The sequence below is a fragment of the Psittacula echo genome (assembly GCF_963264785.1).
Source record: "Psittacula echo genome assembly, chromosome: 13".
Taxonomy (NCBI): Eukaryota; Metazoa; Chordata; class Aves; order Psittaciformes; family Psittacidae; genus Psittacula; species Psittacula echo.
Genome location: NC_137749.1, coordinates 4,953,870 through 4,975,273, shown reverse-complemented (window position 1 = coordinate 4,975,273; position 21,404 = coordinate 4,953,870). Strand labels below are relative to the sequence as shown.

Here is a 21,404-nt window from a genome sequence, read left to right as displayed (position 1 = left end):
TTGTTTGTGCTTCTGTGATGGTTATCACATGCAAATGAGCATGCTGTTTCCCAGATGCAGATTTTGTATTTATAGATTAAATACAGCCTGAAAAATCATATGTTAATTACATTCTGAGGGTGTAGCAGAATTTCTCACTTGAACATGTTTTGTTTTGCTGGAAATAGCACAAATTCCAGATCAATGTATTGAATTGCTTGAAGGTTGGTTATAAATGTATCATGCTTTAGAAAAAGCTTTCTAATCATTACTATGACTGATAATTTACCATTAGCTCAATGCTTAGACTTCTGTAACACATTATGTATTTGGTTTGGGTTTTTTTTAACAATTTGTAGTTTTCAGAAGACAGCCAATACTTGATTGTCTTCTGGGTGGAAGGAGGCTAAGGATCAAAACCAGTATCAGAGATACAGTGGCAGCGATCTTCTGAGAGGAGATGTTTTGAGAGGAACAGGACTCCCTGCGGTCAGCTCAGTTGGCTCTAAATAGGATTTTGGGTTTTTTTATTGCCTGTTACAGTTCCATACCACATACATCATGCTGAAAATCCGTATCATTGGGGTTCCTCCTTCAGTATATAGTGGCCAACTGAGACACTGCCATCCCACAAGAGGCCTCAATAGTCACTGGTAATGGAGATGTCCGAAGAAACACAGCTCCTTCTGAGACAGCAGGGAAAACCCAACAGGCTGATTCAGCTGCAGGCTTAGCAATTGTTCAATGGTAGATGTTGGCTGGTGGCTTTTAACCTGAGAACTAGCGCACAGGTTCTTACATCCCAGCATGCCAAAGGATACGCCAGAAATATTCAGGAAAATTGTGCTCAAAAGGGAGTGTAGCAATGCTTGGATTTGAAGCCAGGCCAGATTTGCCCTTGAGGGACTGTGTTATTGAAGACAATGCTGAGCATAAGTCCATTACAATAAAAGGTGGGGGAGATTTTGGAGAAGTCAATATATGACATTCAAATTGCCTTTTTTTTTTTTTTTTTTTTTTTTACTGTCCCAACAGTTGAAAAACATCGAAAATAAAGAGAAAAGCTTAAAATACACAGCGGACTTCATTATTACAAAGAAGAGTCTGATAAAACAGCCATTACATCAGTAGGAAACATCTCACTGGTTTTCATTGGGGGCAGGATCAAGCCTATACAAAGCAAATAGTTTCCTAATAACAAGTAGTTAAAAATACGACCTTTTCTGTTTGTTTTCTGTAAATGTAAATCCTTTGACCAATTAGAGATGCAAAGATCTGTCCAGAAGCACCAAGCTGGAAGGAATGATTAGTATGGACTTCAAACCCAGGTAAGTCTCACTTTAAAATAGCCTGCTACAGTATATTGCAATATATCCTGAAAGCCACAGATGAGAACAAACAGTACCAAAATACATAGTAAATTGAAAATACCCCCCTCACCGATTCCCTTTTCACATTCTCATAAATCTTTTAGTAAATGAATAAATCACAGAGGCACCAACAAAACTGGCAAACTAAGAGGTAGTTCATATAACAAAGCATCTCTGTATGCGAGCACGTCTTGCTGCTGTAGGCAGTGCTGTGCAGTTCTGGAATCTGAAGCCATGTAAAGCTGCAGGTGCTGTGCCAGCCTTCCTGTTCTGGTCCCAAGAGAAAAGGCAGGCACAGGATAGTTTGGTCACATCAGCTAACCTGAGAGCAGTTCAGGTACCCAGAGGGCAGTACAAAACATGCCCTATACTCACTCTTCTCAAGCAGCAACACTCTTGTTTGCTTTTTGGCAATTATGCAGTCATTATATGACTGCAGATCATTATTCAGTCAATAGAAATGTTGATCTTTCAGTCTTAAGAAAGTTTTCATCCTAATAATTTTATACTCTGCTTATATAACTAATCTTGGCTTTCTGAACATATATGTGCATGTCAGATGTGCCTAAATACATTCGGATTGGTATAACTGGAAAGAAAACTGACGCTGCAGTTTGGTTAGGATGCAGTATGATTAGAACAGTCATGTAGGCTCTATGTGGTGGTGTGCTCCACTGTATACAAGAAATCTTCCCTTTGAGGCCTTACGACAATAAAAACTGTGCTCAAAGAGTATACTTCTCCTATGTGATCTTACAAAATGATACTGGTCTGTGATGAACTGGTAAACTAGAGACAGTGTGCTGAATTAGATAAATTCTGAGTTTGAATAGCAGACAAATCTTGTGATGTTGGTATGTTTGAACAGAGTATTAATGCATGTCTTATTATCTCTTCAAAAAAGAAAACAAGAGAAACCCAAATCTAATTGTACATCCTCCATTACAGTGCTTTACATAGACCGGTGGGTATCAATTGTGGTCTTGCAATTCACTGGAGTCTTAGGACAAGGTTCTCATAGGCTTTTCTTTCACTTTCCCACGAATGATGTTTCTTCATGTAGTCTTTGGCTTTTGTTACAATTTCTTTTTCCATAATGGGGTCATTCATCAAACTCCTGGACAGCACAACAAACTCCTAAAAAAGATAAAGAAAGTTCTGATACTGGACTAGCTTGTACCCATATCGGCTGTGATTTCAGTAAAGCTCTTCAACTGTGAGCCAATACATGAAGCTGTTCAAATGAATTTTTCAAGGTCAAGTATCATAGTTTATTTATAAACAGTGATCAATAAATAATTATTCTGTATATCATTTTACACAGCCCACCAACTAAGACATTTAAAATCACAGACAATCCCAAGAGCATTAAGACAAATGAGAGCAACAAATTTAATGACTCAAAAATTGTTTGCCTGCCCAAGTGTTAGAAAACCAGGCTGATTATAAATTAAATAATTCATCTGGTCTCCTGCACAGAGGACAACTGGCAACAGGCGTTTGATCTCAGCTCAGCTGAACTTGTATCTCACTGCTACTGTGACATCTTTAGCTAGTTTTATGGTAAGACTAAAAACCAACATAAACATAATTACAGTATGAATATAAGCACAGGCAGGCAGCAACAGGCTCTTCTGGAGCAGATGCATCTGGGCACTTACAGACACAGTTAGCAAAACAAGCTCTGCAATAAAATATATTAATTTCCTTTAACTGTACTGGCCAAAATACTAGACCTAACATATTACAGCTCTTCCTTTGCCTGCTCCTCTGCTACTCTAATTAATTTAGTTCTAGGAAGAGCAGCTGTGAACTTCAAACATGTGAAAGAAGATCTGATGTCTGAACTAATCTGTTCTGAGCAGTTGGTCTAATTTTCTATCAAGAGACAACTTCCAATACTTTAGCTTGATTATAAATGTGCTCAGATCTTTGCAGAATTGTGTCTTGGTTCAGCTCAGAAAAGCGGACAGTTATTGTGTCAATGGAAAATTAAGATAATGCATTACTACACAATTGGTAGTGAAGATCAGTGCACAGGGATGCGGGGGACAAAAAGGACGGGAGAAAGAGGTATGTTATTTACACAGTCTATTGGCTGTGAAAGGCATTATCACAAACAAGACCAGAGTTACATATCAACACTAGGTTAACTACTAAGCTATACTCAAAAACCTAAGTACACAGTGTATATAAACACATACACGGATAGAAATCTTTGGTTACCACAGAATCAATTTCACTGTTGTAATGCAAGTGATGGCTATGCATAATACATAGCTATAAAGTGACCCCTGGGAAACGCTGGTATGTTAAATCACATTAAACATGTTATAATCATTGCTTTGGCTCTCACTGACAAGACAAACTATCAATATATGCATCACTGCCATCAAATTTGAATAGTCAGAAAGGTTTGTAACTAGGTATTAGAAAGATTTTCATACATGTGTCTTAACAACCCCTTATTTTACAGTACTGCTTGCAGTTTTTGCTGTGTCCACACAGCACTGACAAGTCAGCCTTTGGACTAGCCAGGAGGACCACATGCTTCACATCCAGCCCGCTTTCCATCCACAATTACCTTGGTGTTCAGGTATGTGCTCATTTAATCAGGGGGTGTTGGTCGATGAGAAAATGAGCATGAGCCGGCTTCAGTGTGCGCTCGCAGCCCAGAAAGCCAACCGCATCCTGGGCTGCATCAAGAGGAGTGTGACCAGCAGGTCGAAGGAGGTGATCCTGCCCCTCTGCTTTGCTCTCATGAGACCTCACTTGGAGTATTGTGTGCAGTTCTGGTGTCCTCAACATAAGAAGGACATGGAACTGTTGGAACAAGTACAGAGGAGGGCCACGAGGATGATCAGGGGACTGGAGCACCTCCCGTATGAAGACAGGCTGAGAAAGTTGGGGCTGTTCAGCCTGGAGAAGAGAAGGCTGCATGGAGACCTCATAGCAGCCTTCCAGTATCTGAAGGGGGCCTACAAGGATGCTGGGGAGGGACTATTCATCAGGGACTGTAGTGACAGGACAAGGGGTAATGGGTTCAAACTTAAACAGGGGAAGTTTAGATTGGATCTAAGGAAGAAATTCTTTACTGAGAGGGTGGTGAGGCACTGGAATGGGTTGCCCAGGGAGGTTGTGAGTGCTCCATCCTTGGTGGTGTTCAAGGCCAGGTTGGATGAGGCCTTGGGTGCCATGGTTTAGTGTGAGGTGTCCCTGCCCATGGCAGGGGGGTTGGAACTAGATGATCTTAAGGTCCTTTCCAACCCTAACTCTTCTATGATTCTATATTCAGTTTCTCCCTTGGAGCTCACATGGCCCAAAGAGGGAGTTATCCAGTTTCCTGTGATTCTTACCCTAAAAATACTAAGTAAGGCTGGTCCAGTAAGTACCCTGAGGCTGCTTCTCTCAGACAGTGCAGATACAGCCACTGACTCCAGCTTTAGAGCCACATTTTTCTCCTCTTTTCCTTCCTCCATATCTGCCAAGAATACAGAGCAGGCAAGGTGGGAAAGACATGACTTATGCTGGCTTCATCCAATTGCCTATATAATCACAGTAATAAATACTGTTCACACTGAACTACATTCCAACTTTAATTTTATGTTCCTGTGGAGGATTTTATTTAAAGTAATGTTTAAAAATAATCTATGTAAATTACCTAAGAACAGAAGCAGCAATGTAACATTTCTTGACAGGTACTCCTATTAGCATTCTTTTAAAATGTGGATATAGAGGACAAAAACTTGGAAACATGTAAATGATAGAAGAAATTAGATCCTTATTCACAGTTACAATATTTAGTGCTGGAGATAATTTCAGGAAAATGCCAAACTGAGTCCAAAGCATAAAGTTGAGAAACTGCAGAAGGGAGAAAAACCAAAAGGAAAAATACCAGGAAGCAGAGAATAAGGACTTCTTAGCTTTATCTCTACTTATGTGACCACCTACAAGTCACTTGCAATCTGACTGGAAGCCAGTGGGAAGATTCACTTTGACTTATCTGGGTTTTGCCTCGTACCGTTTGAACAGCTGGCTTAGCTTGTTTTGGATGTTCAGCTTTAGAAAGCAGTAACTTCATTTTTCAGGTGTCTCCCTTAACTACAACTGACTTGCATTTCAGTTGCAGTTTTGTGGTAAGTCTGAAGGTCCTATGTGCAGAATGCAGACATTCAGAACTCAGGGCTTTTTCAGAAAATTGAACATTCAATTTTTCTTTTCTAGAAGCTTATGATACACAAACTATTTACAGTGGGTAACACGTCTCTGTCAGCTGCTCTGCTGAATTTGTGCAAGTGATAATGCACAAAACTTTGTGTGTTCTCATATTTTATTGTAGATGTGAAGTAACCTTCACTCCTGCTGAAAGAGGGGAAAAATTCATCACTGACTTTCCAATTACCAAACATAAGGGTATGCACTTCAGCAACCAGAATGAAAGAGGTGATACGCATGCTAATTTACTATTGAGGGACATCCATATTTGTAGTAAGCCTTTTATTCACATACAGAAATCAGTATTATTACTTCACATGTGACAGAAAAACACTGTAAAAGCTGAACCTCAGTAGTTAGCCACAACGCGGAACAAACAGGAGAGAAGGTCATCTTGTGTACCTCCAGAACAGTTACTACATGTGCCCTTTCTATGTCTAGTACTTCACTTCAAACACAAGCATTTTTCAACAACAGCATCCCTAATACATTTTTTTTCCTGCTAAACTGACCTACCATCTTTAAAGAAAATGTCAGCTTCTCTACATAGTACCTAAAAGAAATTCTGTATAATATTTTGCAGAGATGCAGATATACAGGTATCTGGGAAATAAAGCTAGAAAGTGAGTGCACTGAGTAAAAAGAATGACTATTCCTTCAACTACCATGAGAACTACATCGGAACTGCAGCTCACACATCATGAAAATAAGATGCATGGTTAATATATTATTTATGTAATGAAAGTAACTGTGCAATTAAACCATTTCATATCAGCTTCAGCAGATAAAGGAACATGATTCTTAAACAACAGAGAATCACCCGAGGGAAGGCAAACGCCAGATGTAAATTCAGAATAGCGACAGATCTACCCAGTGGCAGGCACAGCTCAGAAGTTAGCTGGCCCATCTGTGTACTTCACAGGGCAATGGGCCAGTATTTCTAGGGGAGTATAAACAGCGATTGCTGGCACTGCCAGAAACTGCAAATTAGTCTATTCAGTGTGAAGGTTAAAAGCTCTAAAAACTTGGGCAATATTCCGGCTTGAAGCCCTGGTGGCAATGGCACTGACCCATGTTTGGCAGAGGAGAGTAATGTACGTTCAATGTATTGGTGCCCGTGCTCAGCTGAGCTGTGTTTCCCTCTTACCACTTCAAAAGTTGTCTCAGTTAACACAAGTCTTTCCAGGACCCACTCTCTCTCAAACTTGGTTGGTGCTTCACCTCTCTTATTGGCTTTGAAATTTATTTACCTCCTTCTGTTTATTTAGCTCCTTCTGTGAGCTTTTACAGATGCTGAACATGTAATTTTGAAACTTAGAATGCTGAATAACTCTGTCTTCCTTTTAGCGTGGTTTTGCATTATTTATTGCCCTATTCTTATCTCTTACTTATTTTTTTATTTCAGGTCCTATTAACTCAGTGTCAAATATTCCATAAACTTGCAAATTCAAGTAATGGCAGGATCAAACCATGATTTAAAAGTCATGAGTTAGTATCAAGGACAAAACGTTTCATAGCTTTCACTTCTCCATTAACTGTTTCTATGCAAGTATTGTCTTCAGTGACTGGCAAGGCTTTCTCTATTTCCAGTCAAGTAGCCTCAGCATAAATGCAAATGGATAATGATAACAACAGTCATGCACAGAATTTCCTACATCTCTGTAAGCCGCAAATGCTCACTTTCAGCAAGAACAAAAGAAGAAAACCATCAGCATTCACAATTTAAAACAATTCTCATTGTATAATGGTAATTTTGTATCCCTCTTAGCTTTCAAAAGATAAGACAGATAAGACAGTCCACAGACCATACACAATTGCTCATATCTAAGCTAACTTTATTGTAAAGCTTTCCCTCCCCAGATCAGTAATGACTTGAAAATAAGGAGTGCTTTCTACTCTTGAGGTATGATACAACCAGACAGGATCCACTAAACTTACTTAGCAATGAAAATTTCTTTGACATTTTCTAATCCTTGGTGGTCCAGATTCCTCAAGTCAGAGAGACTTTCACAAACACCTGAACACAGCAGTAATCTCCCTATATGATTAAAGACTTTTTCCCCTAACTAACCTGATGCGATTGAGGTTACAGCACAAAATACTTTACCAGATACTTAAGAGGTCAAAATAATCAGAGTAACAAACCCCACAAAACTTCTTACCAGGATATATGTTTTCTGCTCCCTGTTGTCAACTGAATCTTCTAAGGCAGTATCCAAAGTGCCATGGGCAAACTGTTCCTTCTTACAACAGTGAAAATATGAAACCTACTTTGAAACTGTGTTTTAACTTAATCACATTTCTTTGATCTAATATAACTCTCAACCCATGATAGACTATGTCCAGTCATTTAAAAATTGTATTTGATATGGTTTGGGGAGATAAGGAACAAGAGTAAATGGTTACTTTAAAACCATGAGTGATGATGATTGGCATTCTGAGCTCATCGCTGCAAGAAGAAAGTAAGTTTTCAACAACTCTGCAGCGGAGTTAAGAGTATTACCGTTGTAAACAAGTACTTTCCTGACCCATTTGCAAACTTTGATAGTTTATACTGTATTTGACACCAGTGACAGGATAAAAGGACTTTTACTAAATGAGATACAATTGATGTTTTACAGAAAAGAAGAATATTACTTTCCAAGATAGGTTATCTATCTGCACAAACATTAGTGATTCCAATACAAATATTACCTATGAGTATGAATATGGTAAGGCAAGTCACCACCTTCATGTAAAAAAGATTCTGTGGACTTCTGAGATAGAATAACACCAAAAGGGGGATCAAAAAGCAGAATAGGGGAGTTTCTGATCTTTGCTATAGCATGTTGCAGAGAAGGGAACTCAGACAGAAGGGGCTTATATAAACTAAGCTTACAGTATTCTAGACATATTTACAGCCTGTGACTCTAGTTCTGATATAAAAGGAAGTCCTTAGCCATTTGTGCAGAGCCACTGATGTCACTGGGTCTACTTCTGTATTTAAATTTGCACTTTCCTCCAAGTAAGGAAATATATAGCGTATTTTTAATTGATCGTGGATTCCAAAGAAACACTTGGAATGTAGGACACTTGGAGATTGCAAAAGAGGCTTCTTACAAGGATGTATGATGAAGCTAATTGGGTATGGTATGAATAATATATTTGAATTACAAGCCAAATGTAACCAGCATATTGAGGGAACCAACAGAACATATGAGAATACGTATCGAGGAAGCTATCAGTCTGTGTGTTCAACATGATCATATATCCGTCAAGTTTTGAAGAAGCATATGGAAGTCAATGGGCTTTTGCAGGGAATACAAAGGCTTTTATAAATAGCTTTATATCTCAGCCTCCACTAGCCTGGAAGTATCCCATTTCCAAAGGATATTGCAAGAAGAGGAAAAAATTTCAGATGTTAACAAATTTTTTCTTCCTAGAAGCTATTGGAAACATTGACTATCCCATAAAAACAAACCAAAAAACCCAAGCAAACAATAGAATTTTTCTATTAAAAAGCCCTCAAAATTAACTGAGAGAATTCACCTTCCTGAAGCACAACTTAACAGGAGGCATTAACCGCACACACACTCCATAAAGTAAATAAATATGATACATTTTCTACTTTACAAATGGACTATTCTAGTAAGGGCTTTTTTAGTCTTGAGTTGGATAAAAATGCATGTGTAACAGCAAAGCCATAATGCAGGAAAATGAAAATTTCCAGCATTTAAATATGGGTAGTGTTCCCTCTCCCCACTCTCACTTATCTTCACAGAAACTCCATTCTAACCCTTTACTTGATTTTAATCATTAATTATTTTCTGACCAAGCAATATCTTGAACCTAATAGTCCTTTATATTAACACTTACTGCTAGAAATTAGAGATAATGTATTATCTAAAACTTCAGGCTCTTAGTTCTCTTTTGGTTAGTAACTGCTTGTCAAATACGAGTTTGTATTTCAGTTACTACTTAAATGGAACTGTGACACAATATAACATCTCTTCCAGGGTTGGAAGGCTTATGGAACCTTCAAACCTGAAGTGCCCCAACTCAGATGGCACACTGTATAGCAGCACAGGCGAGGCACACATTCAGCAAGGCTGACACCTAGTCAAAGTTTAGTGAATTGCAAAGTGAATGCAAAGAAAGGCAGTCTAACACAGGATTTTAGGAGAATCAGAGAAAAAACTGCTGAGAGGAAAAGCCAAGTTTCCAAACACAAACATGGAAAATGAACCTAAGCTTTGGAAGGGAAAGGTCTAAGGATTTGTTGTTTTCTTACCTGAGGATTTGAAAATAGCAGTCCTGTTTCCTTATGTTTTATTATTGCTGCATTCCCAGGAATGTTCCTTGCCAGCACTGGAATATTTAAATCCATTGCCTAGAGGAACACAGAAAGAGGAAAGAACAGTTTATTAGGATTCAGGGATTCTGAGATGTAAATGATGATAACTTTAAAATGAAAGGCAGAAACAACAAATTTCTTTCTTTCCCATCTCTCCCGATTTTTAGTTGAAAGCTACCATGTCTAAGGTGATCTCCTATATGGAACTTCTCTGAAATATTTTGTTTATCCTTTTGTTAGTACTGTAACTTTGAACATATTATCAATCCAGAAAGTCAATGAATAGCTGCTTCATGGTTTATGCTTTTCCATCTGAAAGTATGCAGTTTGTTTCCCATTCAAAGCTCCTGACATGTTACAGGCTTGAAGAGGATAAAATGAAAGTTCAGATGAAAGGTTGTCACTGTAACTCCTACCGTTATTATGCATAGATGAGAAGATTAGTTCATAGCACAAAAAGCCACTTCTCCCCAACAAAGTATCTGCTCCCTTGTTCCATTAAACCACTTTTTTTTTCCACAGGTTTTCTGTAACATGTGCAGAACTGGACAGAGGTGGGCAGCTCAACGACAGTGAAGGTGACCGTGGAAATCGCCTGGCTCCTTCTCCTCAGTTCTGATTCCTAGGGGTCATATAGGACTGTGGAAAGAGTTTTTCTTTTGACAGCATCTGTGACTATAGCCTGTCTTGGACTTTGAGCATTCAGGGACTGCATGGAAGTATGCAGTGATGCAGCTTCTGACTGAACTATGCCAAGGAGAGGAGAGAAAAGGTTATGCTTTCAGAACACATTACTCTTTCAAAACATATTATCTACAAAGCTGTTGCTACAGGACTCCTCACAGACCAAGGAATACATCTGAAGAAGCAGGATTTGATTCCACAGAAATTACAGGGTGGTTGCTTGATGTGTTTATTCATTTATTTGTACGCATATGTATGTGTGCATTTATGCATATGCATAAAAAAAAGGAAAAGAAGTGTGGGATCTTAACATGATAGCATTTCAGGTTGCCTGCATAATCAGGAGCAGAGAGGTAGCACAGCTAATAAATCACTTCCAAGCACCCTAATGCCTAGCAACTTTAAAATATACAGCTTAGATTTTGAAGTAACTCGTGTGCAAACCCTGGCCATTCAGCTCTGTTACTCATGCATATCCTGATCTGAAACTTTAATTACTATTGATGAATTTGGAAGTCTTGAGATGCACTGACTGTAAAACCGCAAAAACTCGTATTGTACAATTATCACAGTGTCAAACAAGAAACAAATTCACTCCCCCAAATCTTCAGTCTGTTTCATACCAATTCCCTGTCACTTCGAAGTGAATGCATTTTTAATTACTGTCATTACACTCCTGGATGGCTAGCAATTTTGCTTCAATCTACATAGTAAGAAAACAAAGCTCCAAGGAGAAAAGCATGGGATTTTATAGCTCAGACAAAACTGAAGACAAAAAGACCCTGGCTGATAAAGTATAGAACCATTTATGTTTAGAACAGTGAGGGACTTCTGAGACTTAGCAACATGTCTTAATAGCTTAAAATATCTAAGAGAAACACTGTTTGAATCACCACTGCAGATGAATATACTCTGGACATAGAAATCCTATAGTCCTTCTGGAACAAACATCTGCTTTGCACTAGTTAGCACTAAAAATAACAACACTTCATGAAATAACCTACTCTTTGTATCAGAAACTACTGGGTCAGCTGGAGGCAATTCAGACAAATAGATTAATTAAGTGAACACAACCCAGATTAAATAAATGAGAAATATAAAAACTACAGACCAGATTTCTGAATTTAAGTGTCTAGAGCTGTTGAGATGCAGGGTTTTTAAAACTAAAAACCAAAAGTCTTTATGTGAGAGGAAATGCAATTATTTTGTCATTTGCTCTGACTTCACTATTAAACAAATCTGTTTTCCAAAGGTAGATTTACAAAAACAATATGATGACAGTATGTACTTATCGGTAAAGTTCACAGAACTTTGAAGTTCACCCAGGAAATGAGAGAGATCGGTGCCCCACTCTGCCTGGCAGATTTTCAGTCTGCAGACCAAGGACATGGCTTTTGGCTCTCATTACCCAACCACAGCCCTAACACGGGGTTACCTCAGAAGCATCAACATCTTCCAAAACAGAATGTCTGAGTCACCTTTTTTTCAGACCTTTCTGTTGACAAGCTTAAATGCCCTTGTGTTCAGTGTGCTGGCTCTTGACCTCATTCGTACACGTTCAATGAACTGGGAATGTAGACATTTTTTTGAACGTCTGAACTGAAAATTAAGAGCTTGACAGTGGCAGTGGTCACTGTCACCTGCCTAAGGCCTTCTCCTCACCTCTCTGGATCTCTCCTTTTACAAAACTGTAAGAGTATTTCAGGTCTGACTACTTTCCAAACAAGCAATTGTCCATTCAAGGGAAAGAGCACCAGGAACAAGGAAAGAAGGAAGAAAACACAAAACCCACAACACAACCACATGAGAGCTGATGGCTGAAAGTGCTACTATCCCCAAGAACAGTTACCTGCAAGACAGAGGAGAGTTTGGAGTCAGCATGTCAGTGGATAGTGGACACTGTGCACATAGATAGTGAACATCAAGTATGGGTGTGAATGGCCTGAGGCAGTTCTGTGTTGGACTGTATCTAACAGCGTGGTTGCATAGGCTGGCACAGTATTGCTGTAGTGAAGTTTAGATTGGACTGTAGCACACACTTAAAAAAGATGTATTCAAGATATGTTCATTCACTTCTATTTCTGAATGCTGAATAGTTGATGATTCATTGAAGTTGATCGCTAAGTTTATATTTAATTGTCTGTAATTTCTGAACTCTAAAGGGAAAGACATTTGTTCTGTCTCATAGAGTTGGAAGGCGGTAACTGCTTCATAAGGAAGCTTTCAGGTCCCAAAACACATAGGTACCAATGAATTATAGGTACTGAAAGACAGAACAGATGGCCAAATACATGAGATGAGGGGCCTTTATACCAGCTAGCTTTAAACAAATGGATTGGGCTGTAAATAATTACTGCATGAAGTGGCTTAGAATTTAATTTAGATACTTATTCTATTTTTAAGCAATAAAAAGAATAATTTACATTGTTGAAAATATGTATAATTTACTGACCTAGGTTCCACAAATAATAGCATAAAATAACAATTTAGTCCATTGGCCATCTGTTTTGTTACATTATTCTGACTGCAAATGTGTTTTAATGCTGTTTCAGAAGGACGCAGGATGTAAATTTCAGCTTTGGAAGCATGTTTATCCAATAAGCATTTCTAAACAGCAGTATAAAGCTTATAGAGTAAATACAGGTTTTATTTACTACTTTGTCTGGACTGTCCCTCATTCCCTTCCTCCTAGCCTACGCATCTTTTTGTTGGCCCCTCTTCAATTTTACTGCTCTATAAAATCCCTTCATTTCTATTTCTTTTTATTTTTATAGTGTGCTACACTTATATTCCAAACTACTAGGCCTGAACTTCACATGAGGTCTAAGACTGGATTTTGCCCTACAGCAGAATAAAGTCTGGCCATCTTCCTTTTCTATGATTATTTTTTTTAATTGCCTTTTTTTTTTTCCTTTGTAAAAGCCTAACAATCTAATAATTTTTATAACAGTTGGAATAGTCTTTAGAGCACAGGAAAAGTACTCCAATGAAATGGTGCTGGAATCTAAATCTTGTTCTTACCAACTATATAGAGAACATACAAGCTTTTCCAGTAGTAGTGCCTTTTTCACCATCACATGCCCAGGAACATGCAGAACTCCTGAGCTTTCTGATGAAGAGATGTATTTTAAATACTTGCTATAATGCTTGTTTTCTTTTCTTCAAATGCCAAACAGAAAATAGATCAGTTACGGCAAAATCTCCGAGATATCAGTACTAGATGACAAAGTAATTAGTTATGGCTTCTAGTGATTTCATACCTTAAGGCAGGTCGAAATAGATATGATTATATATTTATCTCTTTTATCTATTATATATTTATCTCATACTAAAATACTGTTGTTTACAGATTGATGACCTTGTTAAATTTTGAACTTTCAAGAGAATGAAAGTAGTATTTCCAAATTCAAGCAAGATGTTATTTCCAGCCTAGGATCAGAAGATTTTTATATACAGTTTTCTGCCTTATTAATTTAACAAGAACTTAACAGATGGCTCTTCCTAGTGCTGGCCATCTGAAGCAGGGGCTTGACTTTACTAGACTGACACTTCCTTTGAGAGAGGGATTTTTACAGTAGGATATTTTATAAGCATGTCATCAAATCCCACTGTACAACTGTCTAGTAAACAGACATACAATACCAAACCCCTTGTAACTTCAGAAGAAATCAGACAAGTCTGAGGTACTAAAAAACGCAAGCTTTAGGTAGTCTCTCAAGTAGTAACTGAAGACCTGACTTTGCTTGGGACTGGAGATATTGTCTCACAACACCTATGTCATGTCTGCTGAACTCCCCTTACTATAATGCAAGATTTCAGTTTGCACCTGCAATTGGTAACTCATTTGCTTGTAACCCGTGTGCACCTGAAGTAGCATGCTTATGCTTCTGAAAGCATACCAGCTGGTTTTATCCCCATTACACAACTTCCATGATAAATTCCCAATTAATAGTTAATTATTACAGTGCTCACTTCGGTCTTACTTATGAGGACTTTCAGACATGTGGAAGAAAAGCATGCTTGAAATACAGTATGTGATTACTTATTAGAAATAGGAGAGTCATTAATACAAATCACGTAGTAGTTTCTGTGGTCTTCTGAGATCATCACAAACCAACATTCAGCAGTCACCAAAAAAAATGGAATAGTAAAAGGTGTCTGCCCAAATAACTTCCATTTTCAGTACATGTATTTTTTTCCTAGGAAGCATTTGATACTAAGCAGCACCCTACTTTGACAGGTATGAAATATACCTGTTATTAATTTTCAATACTGATGGCAAAAAAATTGAGTGTGTCATTCATTCATTAATCATTTCAGAATTAAATAACCAAACACAGATCTTATCTTAGATTGCTTTTTTGAAAGGATGTAAGAATAAATGAAAGTCTATTCTAGCACCATTATAAGGAAGTATATGTGGAATCAAGAATAATGAATGACAACCCCAGTAGATCAGAATGGTTCTTCTATCTCAGGTCTGTCTTGTTAATTTAACAGGATTAATAAAATTACATTGTCATTTAAAAAATAAATAAAGCAAAAAAACCTGTCAGTTCAAGAGAAGAAAACCTTAATTACTAACACTTGCAGAAATAAATATTTTAGCTTTGTGTTCCCTAGCTTTGAAACATGGACATAAAATGTTGACACACATTTCCAGTGATAAAAGGCAATTTCAGATTCACTGCAACCTCATGGAAAAACCTTACCGCCAAGATGCAATTACCTCCAGAATTGCAGCAGACATCCCCTCTGAAATGGAGCTGTTCACCACAGCAAAGCACCTTTTCATAGCAGCATGAAGATCATCTTGGGGCATCTCCTGTAATAAATGTACGCCAGGTGCCCTAGAAATAAAATGCACACAAATAGGACTCCTGCTAAGAACCTGCTCTAACAATTTTTCCTACAACTTATGGCAGTGATGGAAGGTGGTCAAAGCAATTCAGGCTTGGTTCTGGTGTTAAGATTCACTTGCCACTTCACCATGTTCTGGTTAGTTTTGTATTGATAAATGTGGTTATAAATTCACTACAGTATACACTGCTACCAGTCACTTCATCACCTGTTGTTCTTGAGTTTTAGTGTTGATCAATTACACCTTGTTCTGTTAACCACTTTAAGTACTTAAATGAAGCAGCTGAGTTCAGTGGATAGGGGTGTGATTTTCCCTTAAAGAATTTGTGCAATATAGGGAGGATGCATGCAGAGACTTAAATACTTACACACAGTTTAAATACTTAAGAAATGGAGCACAATCAGAATGGTCAACTGCAGGAGATGCTGACTTTTCAGCTGCTGGTTTTGGGGGATGGAATGTGGTTCTGAAAGATCTCTTCTGCTTCCACTTTCATTATAAGCACTTTTCTATTCTGACTGGTTACATTTGTACTGTTTCATGTTCCTCTGATTAATCAAGGCCAATTGAATCAAGGGTGAAGTGTTAAAAAAAGATGGTAACTACGGGTGTAGTCTCAGATAGAGTGAATGAGATCTTTAAGACTGGTGATCATGTCTGAAAAGCCAGCATCTCCTCCACTTGACGAGCCTGCTCCTGCCTCATTAACCTCAACATGAGATCACTAAGCCAGATGGAAACACAAGTGCATTGACATTAAGGCTAACTCCCTGTCAAGCAGACTTTGTTAAACATTGCTTTTCTGATTGTGTATTAACATCCAGCTTCTATAGATAACTGTATCAACTGGAGTACAAATGCATGATTGCAGGAGTCATGTTTCCCATGAATAACCTGATAGAAAACAAAAATCATTATATTTGCTTCAATGGAAAATTTCAATTGAAAACCACAAATCTTACGCAGATTTTATTATCAGATAGAATCAGATATTACATGGTTGTTCTGTTCAACTCTGGCAATTCTGAGTTCTGCAGACACACACAAAGATCTAATTTCTCTAACATTTATATCCTTCAATCAGGAAGCATATAAACTAGGGACAGAATAAGCTGTACAGGGTTATCTTGTCCAGCTACTCATTCACCCACCAAGAGCAAGCATGCAGAATCTTGCAGAAGCCAGGATGAAAGAAAGGAAAAGACTCAAAAGCATAACAAATATAAATCACACTAAACCACATGTGATTAAATACAAAGCATGAGATCTACTGGTTATTCTAAAATTTAAAATGTATGGAATATCTAGTATGAGAACATTACATGCCAAGTAATTAGAACACCTTTGTTAGCCATAGAGAGTTGTGCATGTATGTTCATTTGTATTTATGAAAGAGCATTTAAACACATGATTGTCATGTGCTAGTCAGCCAAGTGCCTTCATTTGGAGCAGACAGAAGGCTTAGCATTAACTTCTTACCTTTTAACCTTTTCTTTAACTTCACTGGTAAAAAGGGGATCGACCTAGGAAGGAATACACACAAAGGTATATGGCACTACTTTAGCACTATAGCATATGTTTGAAATACCCAGAAAGGAAAAATAAATTTTAGCACGTTTTACTAAAATAGTTAAAGATATGAATATGCTGAGCTTTGAAATCCTACCATAGATCCGTAACTTGGTGGTTACATTTGACTCTTCAGACAAGCACTCTTGTGAGTAATTGACACTCAGAATACCCAGCTAGGGGGGTGAGTGCACAGCATAGCAGAGCATGAATTGACTACTCCACTCTAAACCTTTAAATGACTTCTCTAATGCAGCATAGCTTTGGGCTGCTGTCAGAAGAGGAGGTTCCCTTTCTTCTCCCATGACATCTCTCTGGCTGCAGGTTGCAATTAGTGCTAGATCTATTTAACATGAATGACTGTTTTCAGATGACTCTGCTAAGGCTAACACGATTCAAATGACCGATTTGACAACTTACTGTCTAAGTAAGGAACAATGCACTGATGTGCAAGCAATTCTTTGTCACTTTATGTATGGAGTAAGCAAGTCATTTTATGTATGGAGTAAGCAAAGCGAGGAAGAACAGGGATTTTTTCAGGCTTTAGTTAATACAGGAAGCAATCCACATGTAAACTGAGACAGGCAGATAGATGTTATGCACTGACAGAGCCATTTGTTTGAAAATTAACAAACACAAAACCCTAAAATACAGTCTAACATGACGGTATGTCAGAGTTATTAAAATGTTGTCTAAGCTGAGCAATTAACTCCAGCAGGTTTATTTGCAAAGCTTAGCTATGGCTGCTATTATCATTTAACATGATTAAAAGAAATAAACAGAAGTTGAAAACCCTTAACTAGACATGAAGAAAAGAACTAGATTTTTTTTTTTTGCTTTTAAGGCTGACTGATTATATTAATTCATTTATGATAGCTTACACAGGATGCAGCAGTTGTTAAGTACTGGGAACAACATGGCTTGCGTTTTTTAATGCATGCTTACATTTTGTTTTGGGGTTTTTTTCACATTCTAATATGAAGAACACTAACAAAGCATTTTAGAAAACCTTTGGAAAAAGTCAGAATTTTTTTTATAATGATGATTGTGTTTTTTGAACAGAAGATCAATTATTTCATGAAGACAAGGCTTTATAAATTAAACGATTCAAGTCAATCACTCTTGCACTAAGGAATGCAAGAAATAAGAGGCCTGCATTACTACTTAGGAAAGCACTTTTGGTAACAGCAGGGGAGAAAATCAAGTACTCTTTGCTGATACTGATGACAGGGCATTATATAGATCTATCCACTAAGCTAGTATGTCACGTCACAGGTTCCTTGGATATTTCACATTGAACTTCACAATTGGTATTTCTGTACAAATACCTTTTCAGCATTTTCTCCAAAGTGCTATTGTGATGCTGAGGTCCTCTCATGAGAACCTATACTCTGTTTCCATTAAAATCAATGGAATACTTGCAAGTGATATAATGAGCAGTGGTATATGGTCTTTTGCTCTTCTACCCTTAAAAAGACAAGAAAACTACAGCCTGTGATATTAATATTGCAAGATATTAATTTCTATCCCATCTACTTCAGTGGAAGCCAAGAAACTGCCGTCTGCCTCATACACAGAACAGTCCTTTAAGCTGTATTCTTCTATTGGTAAATATTCCAAGAAATTTGGCCTGAATATGAGAATTCAAATAAAGTATTACTTTCAGGATGGGTGTACCAATGACTTAAAAGAAGTGATCCCCTGAGTTACATTTAGGAACTTGAGGGGGCACAGTTATCTAACCACAGGCTCAATATAACAGAAATTAGATGCAACATAAGCTGTTTGGTAAATTGGAAATGCACTTAAAAGATGTGAATGCTTCCAAAGCCAACACACTATGGCAGGATGCCTAGGAACTTAGCATAGTCTCAGAAAAAGGTACTGGAACTAAAAGAACATTACTTCTACTCAAAACGCCTCCATGATCCAGTTCTTCTACAGGTAGAGTGTTTGTTGGCACATTTTATGTTATTACCTGTCCACGTAGCAGGCAAATATGATCATCAGTTACCTATCAACTTTTGTTAAAATACCATCCATCCAGAGGAAGAGCCTTTAAGGAGCTGCAAATTTCATCAGTTTAGCAAAGATCAGAGGAAAGCAACCTGTGTTGTACGAATATCAGAAGAAATTAGGTAAATTGATACATGGAAAGGGGAGTGGGCACATGGCAAGAAACCATACCTAGCAGGACCAGATACACTGTTAGAGAAGTTCTACTCTGCTGACAGGCAAAGAAATATCTGAGACATGTTTGATAGTGCAGAAAGTCACAAATCAAACCCTGCACAAAGATGAAGGTGTCTGTTAAGCACAGAGCCTACCATTATCAAAAGCTAGGAAATCGTCTATAAACACGCTATATTAAATTGCTGCCATGTAAGAATTAACTCAGACAGAAGCAATGGTCCAGAAACGTACTCATTAGAATGCTGGGATGACTCTAGACTTTGAAGGGAAAAATAGGTATTAGTACATTTAAAGTTCTGTCAGAATATCATCCAGAGTACTAAAGAGTGAAAAGCTGTATCTGCAACCATATTCAATACAGCTAGGAAGAATTTGCTCAATTACTCTGGATTGTGAGGTTTTGACAGCATCACTGTGAGAGGAATCACTTTATTCACAGCAGCAGGTGACACCACATTACAATTCTTATCTGATCGATTACTTGGAATAGGCTCAGCAAGACCAAGATTTGCCTACAACTGAAAACACAAGTATTGTCTGCGATGCTACACAATCTGGCTTCAGCGATTGCACCAGAAACATAAGATCCTTGCAAACATACTAAACTCAACCATTCTACATCATCTTTTCCATACGCCAAATGCCTAAGGAAATTCAATGTCTTCTGGCTTTTTTATTTTTTCCCCAATTTTAATTCAGCTGAAACAATTTGGGAACTAGGATCTAAATTAACAAAACTTTGGGTCTAAAAGAAAAATATATAACCTCTTTAAGATACTGGAACGGCTCATTTCACCATTTCTAACGAACCTGTCATTTTCAGGAAGTTTTTCTTGCAGAACGAGCAAACAAAGGGTTAGAAGAGTTGCCATCTTACCTTTTAAAACATCTGTGAGTGTAACACTTAAGGCAGGATGTACCTGGCAGAATTTCGTAGTCCTCAGCAGGCTAAAGAATTTGAAATTGTCTCTTTGTCTCCTCACTGGTTTTCCCAGTTATTGTGCTCTAGGATATTCTGGAGCAGGTTATCTAGTTAGGAAGTTCGACTTCCTCTAGTTGCTTAGGTAAGTTGTGTCAATAGCTGGCTCATTTTAGAACTAGCCCACAAAACAGAGTAGGTAACAGCAATCCATTATAAAGAGACAGGCTACATGATCGGACAGGTCTCACCATCTGTGGAGGCAAGTTATTCCACTAAAACTTGCTCAGTAGGTATGAAAAGAAGTTGGACAGAGGAAAAATAGCTGTCAATGGAATACAGTAGCATTACAAACATAGCAATATTCTGTACTGTCCACAAGAATGGTTAAGAATTACAAAGTGAGTACAAAATGGCCTTCCAGAGGTTGCATGCTGACGGTAATTTTTGTGGCCTTAACTTTTTTAAAGTTTCATAAGATTCTATTCTTGGGATATGGAGCTGCTGAAAATCAGCCACTGTTTTGAATTTCATTATAGAAATGGACAAAAAGAAAACTGGAAGAGAAGAAAAATGCTAAAAATCTTACACTATACAGGAACCAATCCTGCAACATGATTTAGATTGCACCATTTGTGACAACTGTGCACGGTAAATGCACTGAAAGGCTATAATCTTATGGAAGCAAAGCACAAAATAGCGTGTGTGCCTTCGTTCTTTATATTCTTAATTATTATAAACTTAATGTTTGGGTTTTTTCATATCTACAATAAACATGACTTGCTTCACAGATAATGGTACTGTTATTTTCTAAGATTTTGTAGTTTGAGCAGCAACATGAATAAGAAGAGTACAGATAAATACCAATAGAGCTGAGATTTATTTTTGTCCTTTAGCAATATTTTAGTACTACTGCAGAAATATGTTATAAACTGTTTTGAGGAGGTTCACTCCTTGATCCTGCCTATGCACTGCTACAGGGTTATTTCTGGTAGCTTACTGTAAAGATGTTAGCTTATGAAGAAGTGAAGCAAATGTAAAAAGACGACTAAAATGTTTAGAATCCTCACTGGAGGCAGCAAGTGCATCTTTTGATTTATAGCTCAGCTTCATTACACCTGCTCTAGATTTGCCTTCCACACCAGTTCACTTCCACATCATCTTGTGTTTTAGCATGGAAAAAAAATGCAGATAAAAATGCAAAAAACAACTTTTAAGAAGAAAAACCTGTGTCCCAAAATATACAAAGAATGAAACTGAATGAGAAAATAGAAAAATAGT

The 21,404-nt window shown here is 37.7% G+C and overlaps 1 protein-coding gene across 1 annotated transcript in view; it reads right to left on the bottom strand.

Moving 5' to 3' along the window:
- Nucleotides 1–853: 853 nt before the first annotated feature.
- Nucleotides 854–21,404, bottom strand: part of GLT1D1 (glycosyltransferase 1 domain containing 1) — a gene marked incomplete at its 5' end in the record, with an annotated part of 53,575 nt that continues 33,024 nt past the window's right edge. The window contains 4 exons of the mRNA XM_080628469.1: nt 854–2,486; nt 9,835–9,933; nt 15,311–15,431; nt 16,922–16,965. Coding sequence (XP_080484595.1) covers nt 2,340–2,486; nt 9,835–9,933; nt 15,311–15,431; nt 16,922–16,965 — 411 coding nt within the window. The 3' untranslated portion in view covers nt 854–2,339. The remainder of the gene's footprint in view (nt 2,487–9,834; nt 9,934–15,310; nt 15,432–16,921; nt 16,966–21,404) is intronic.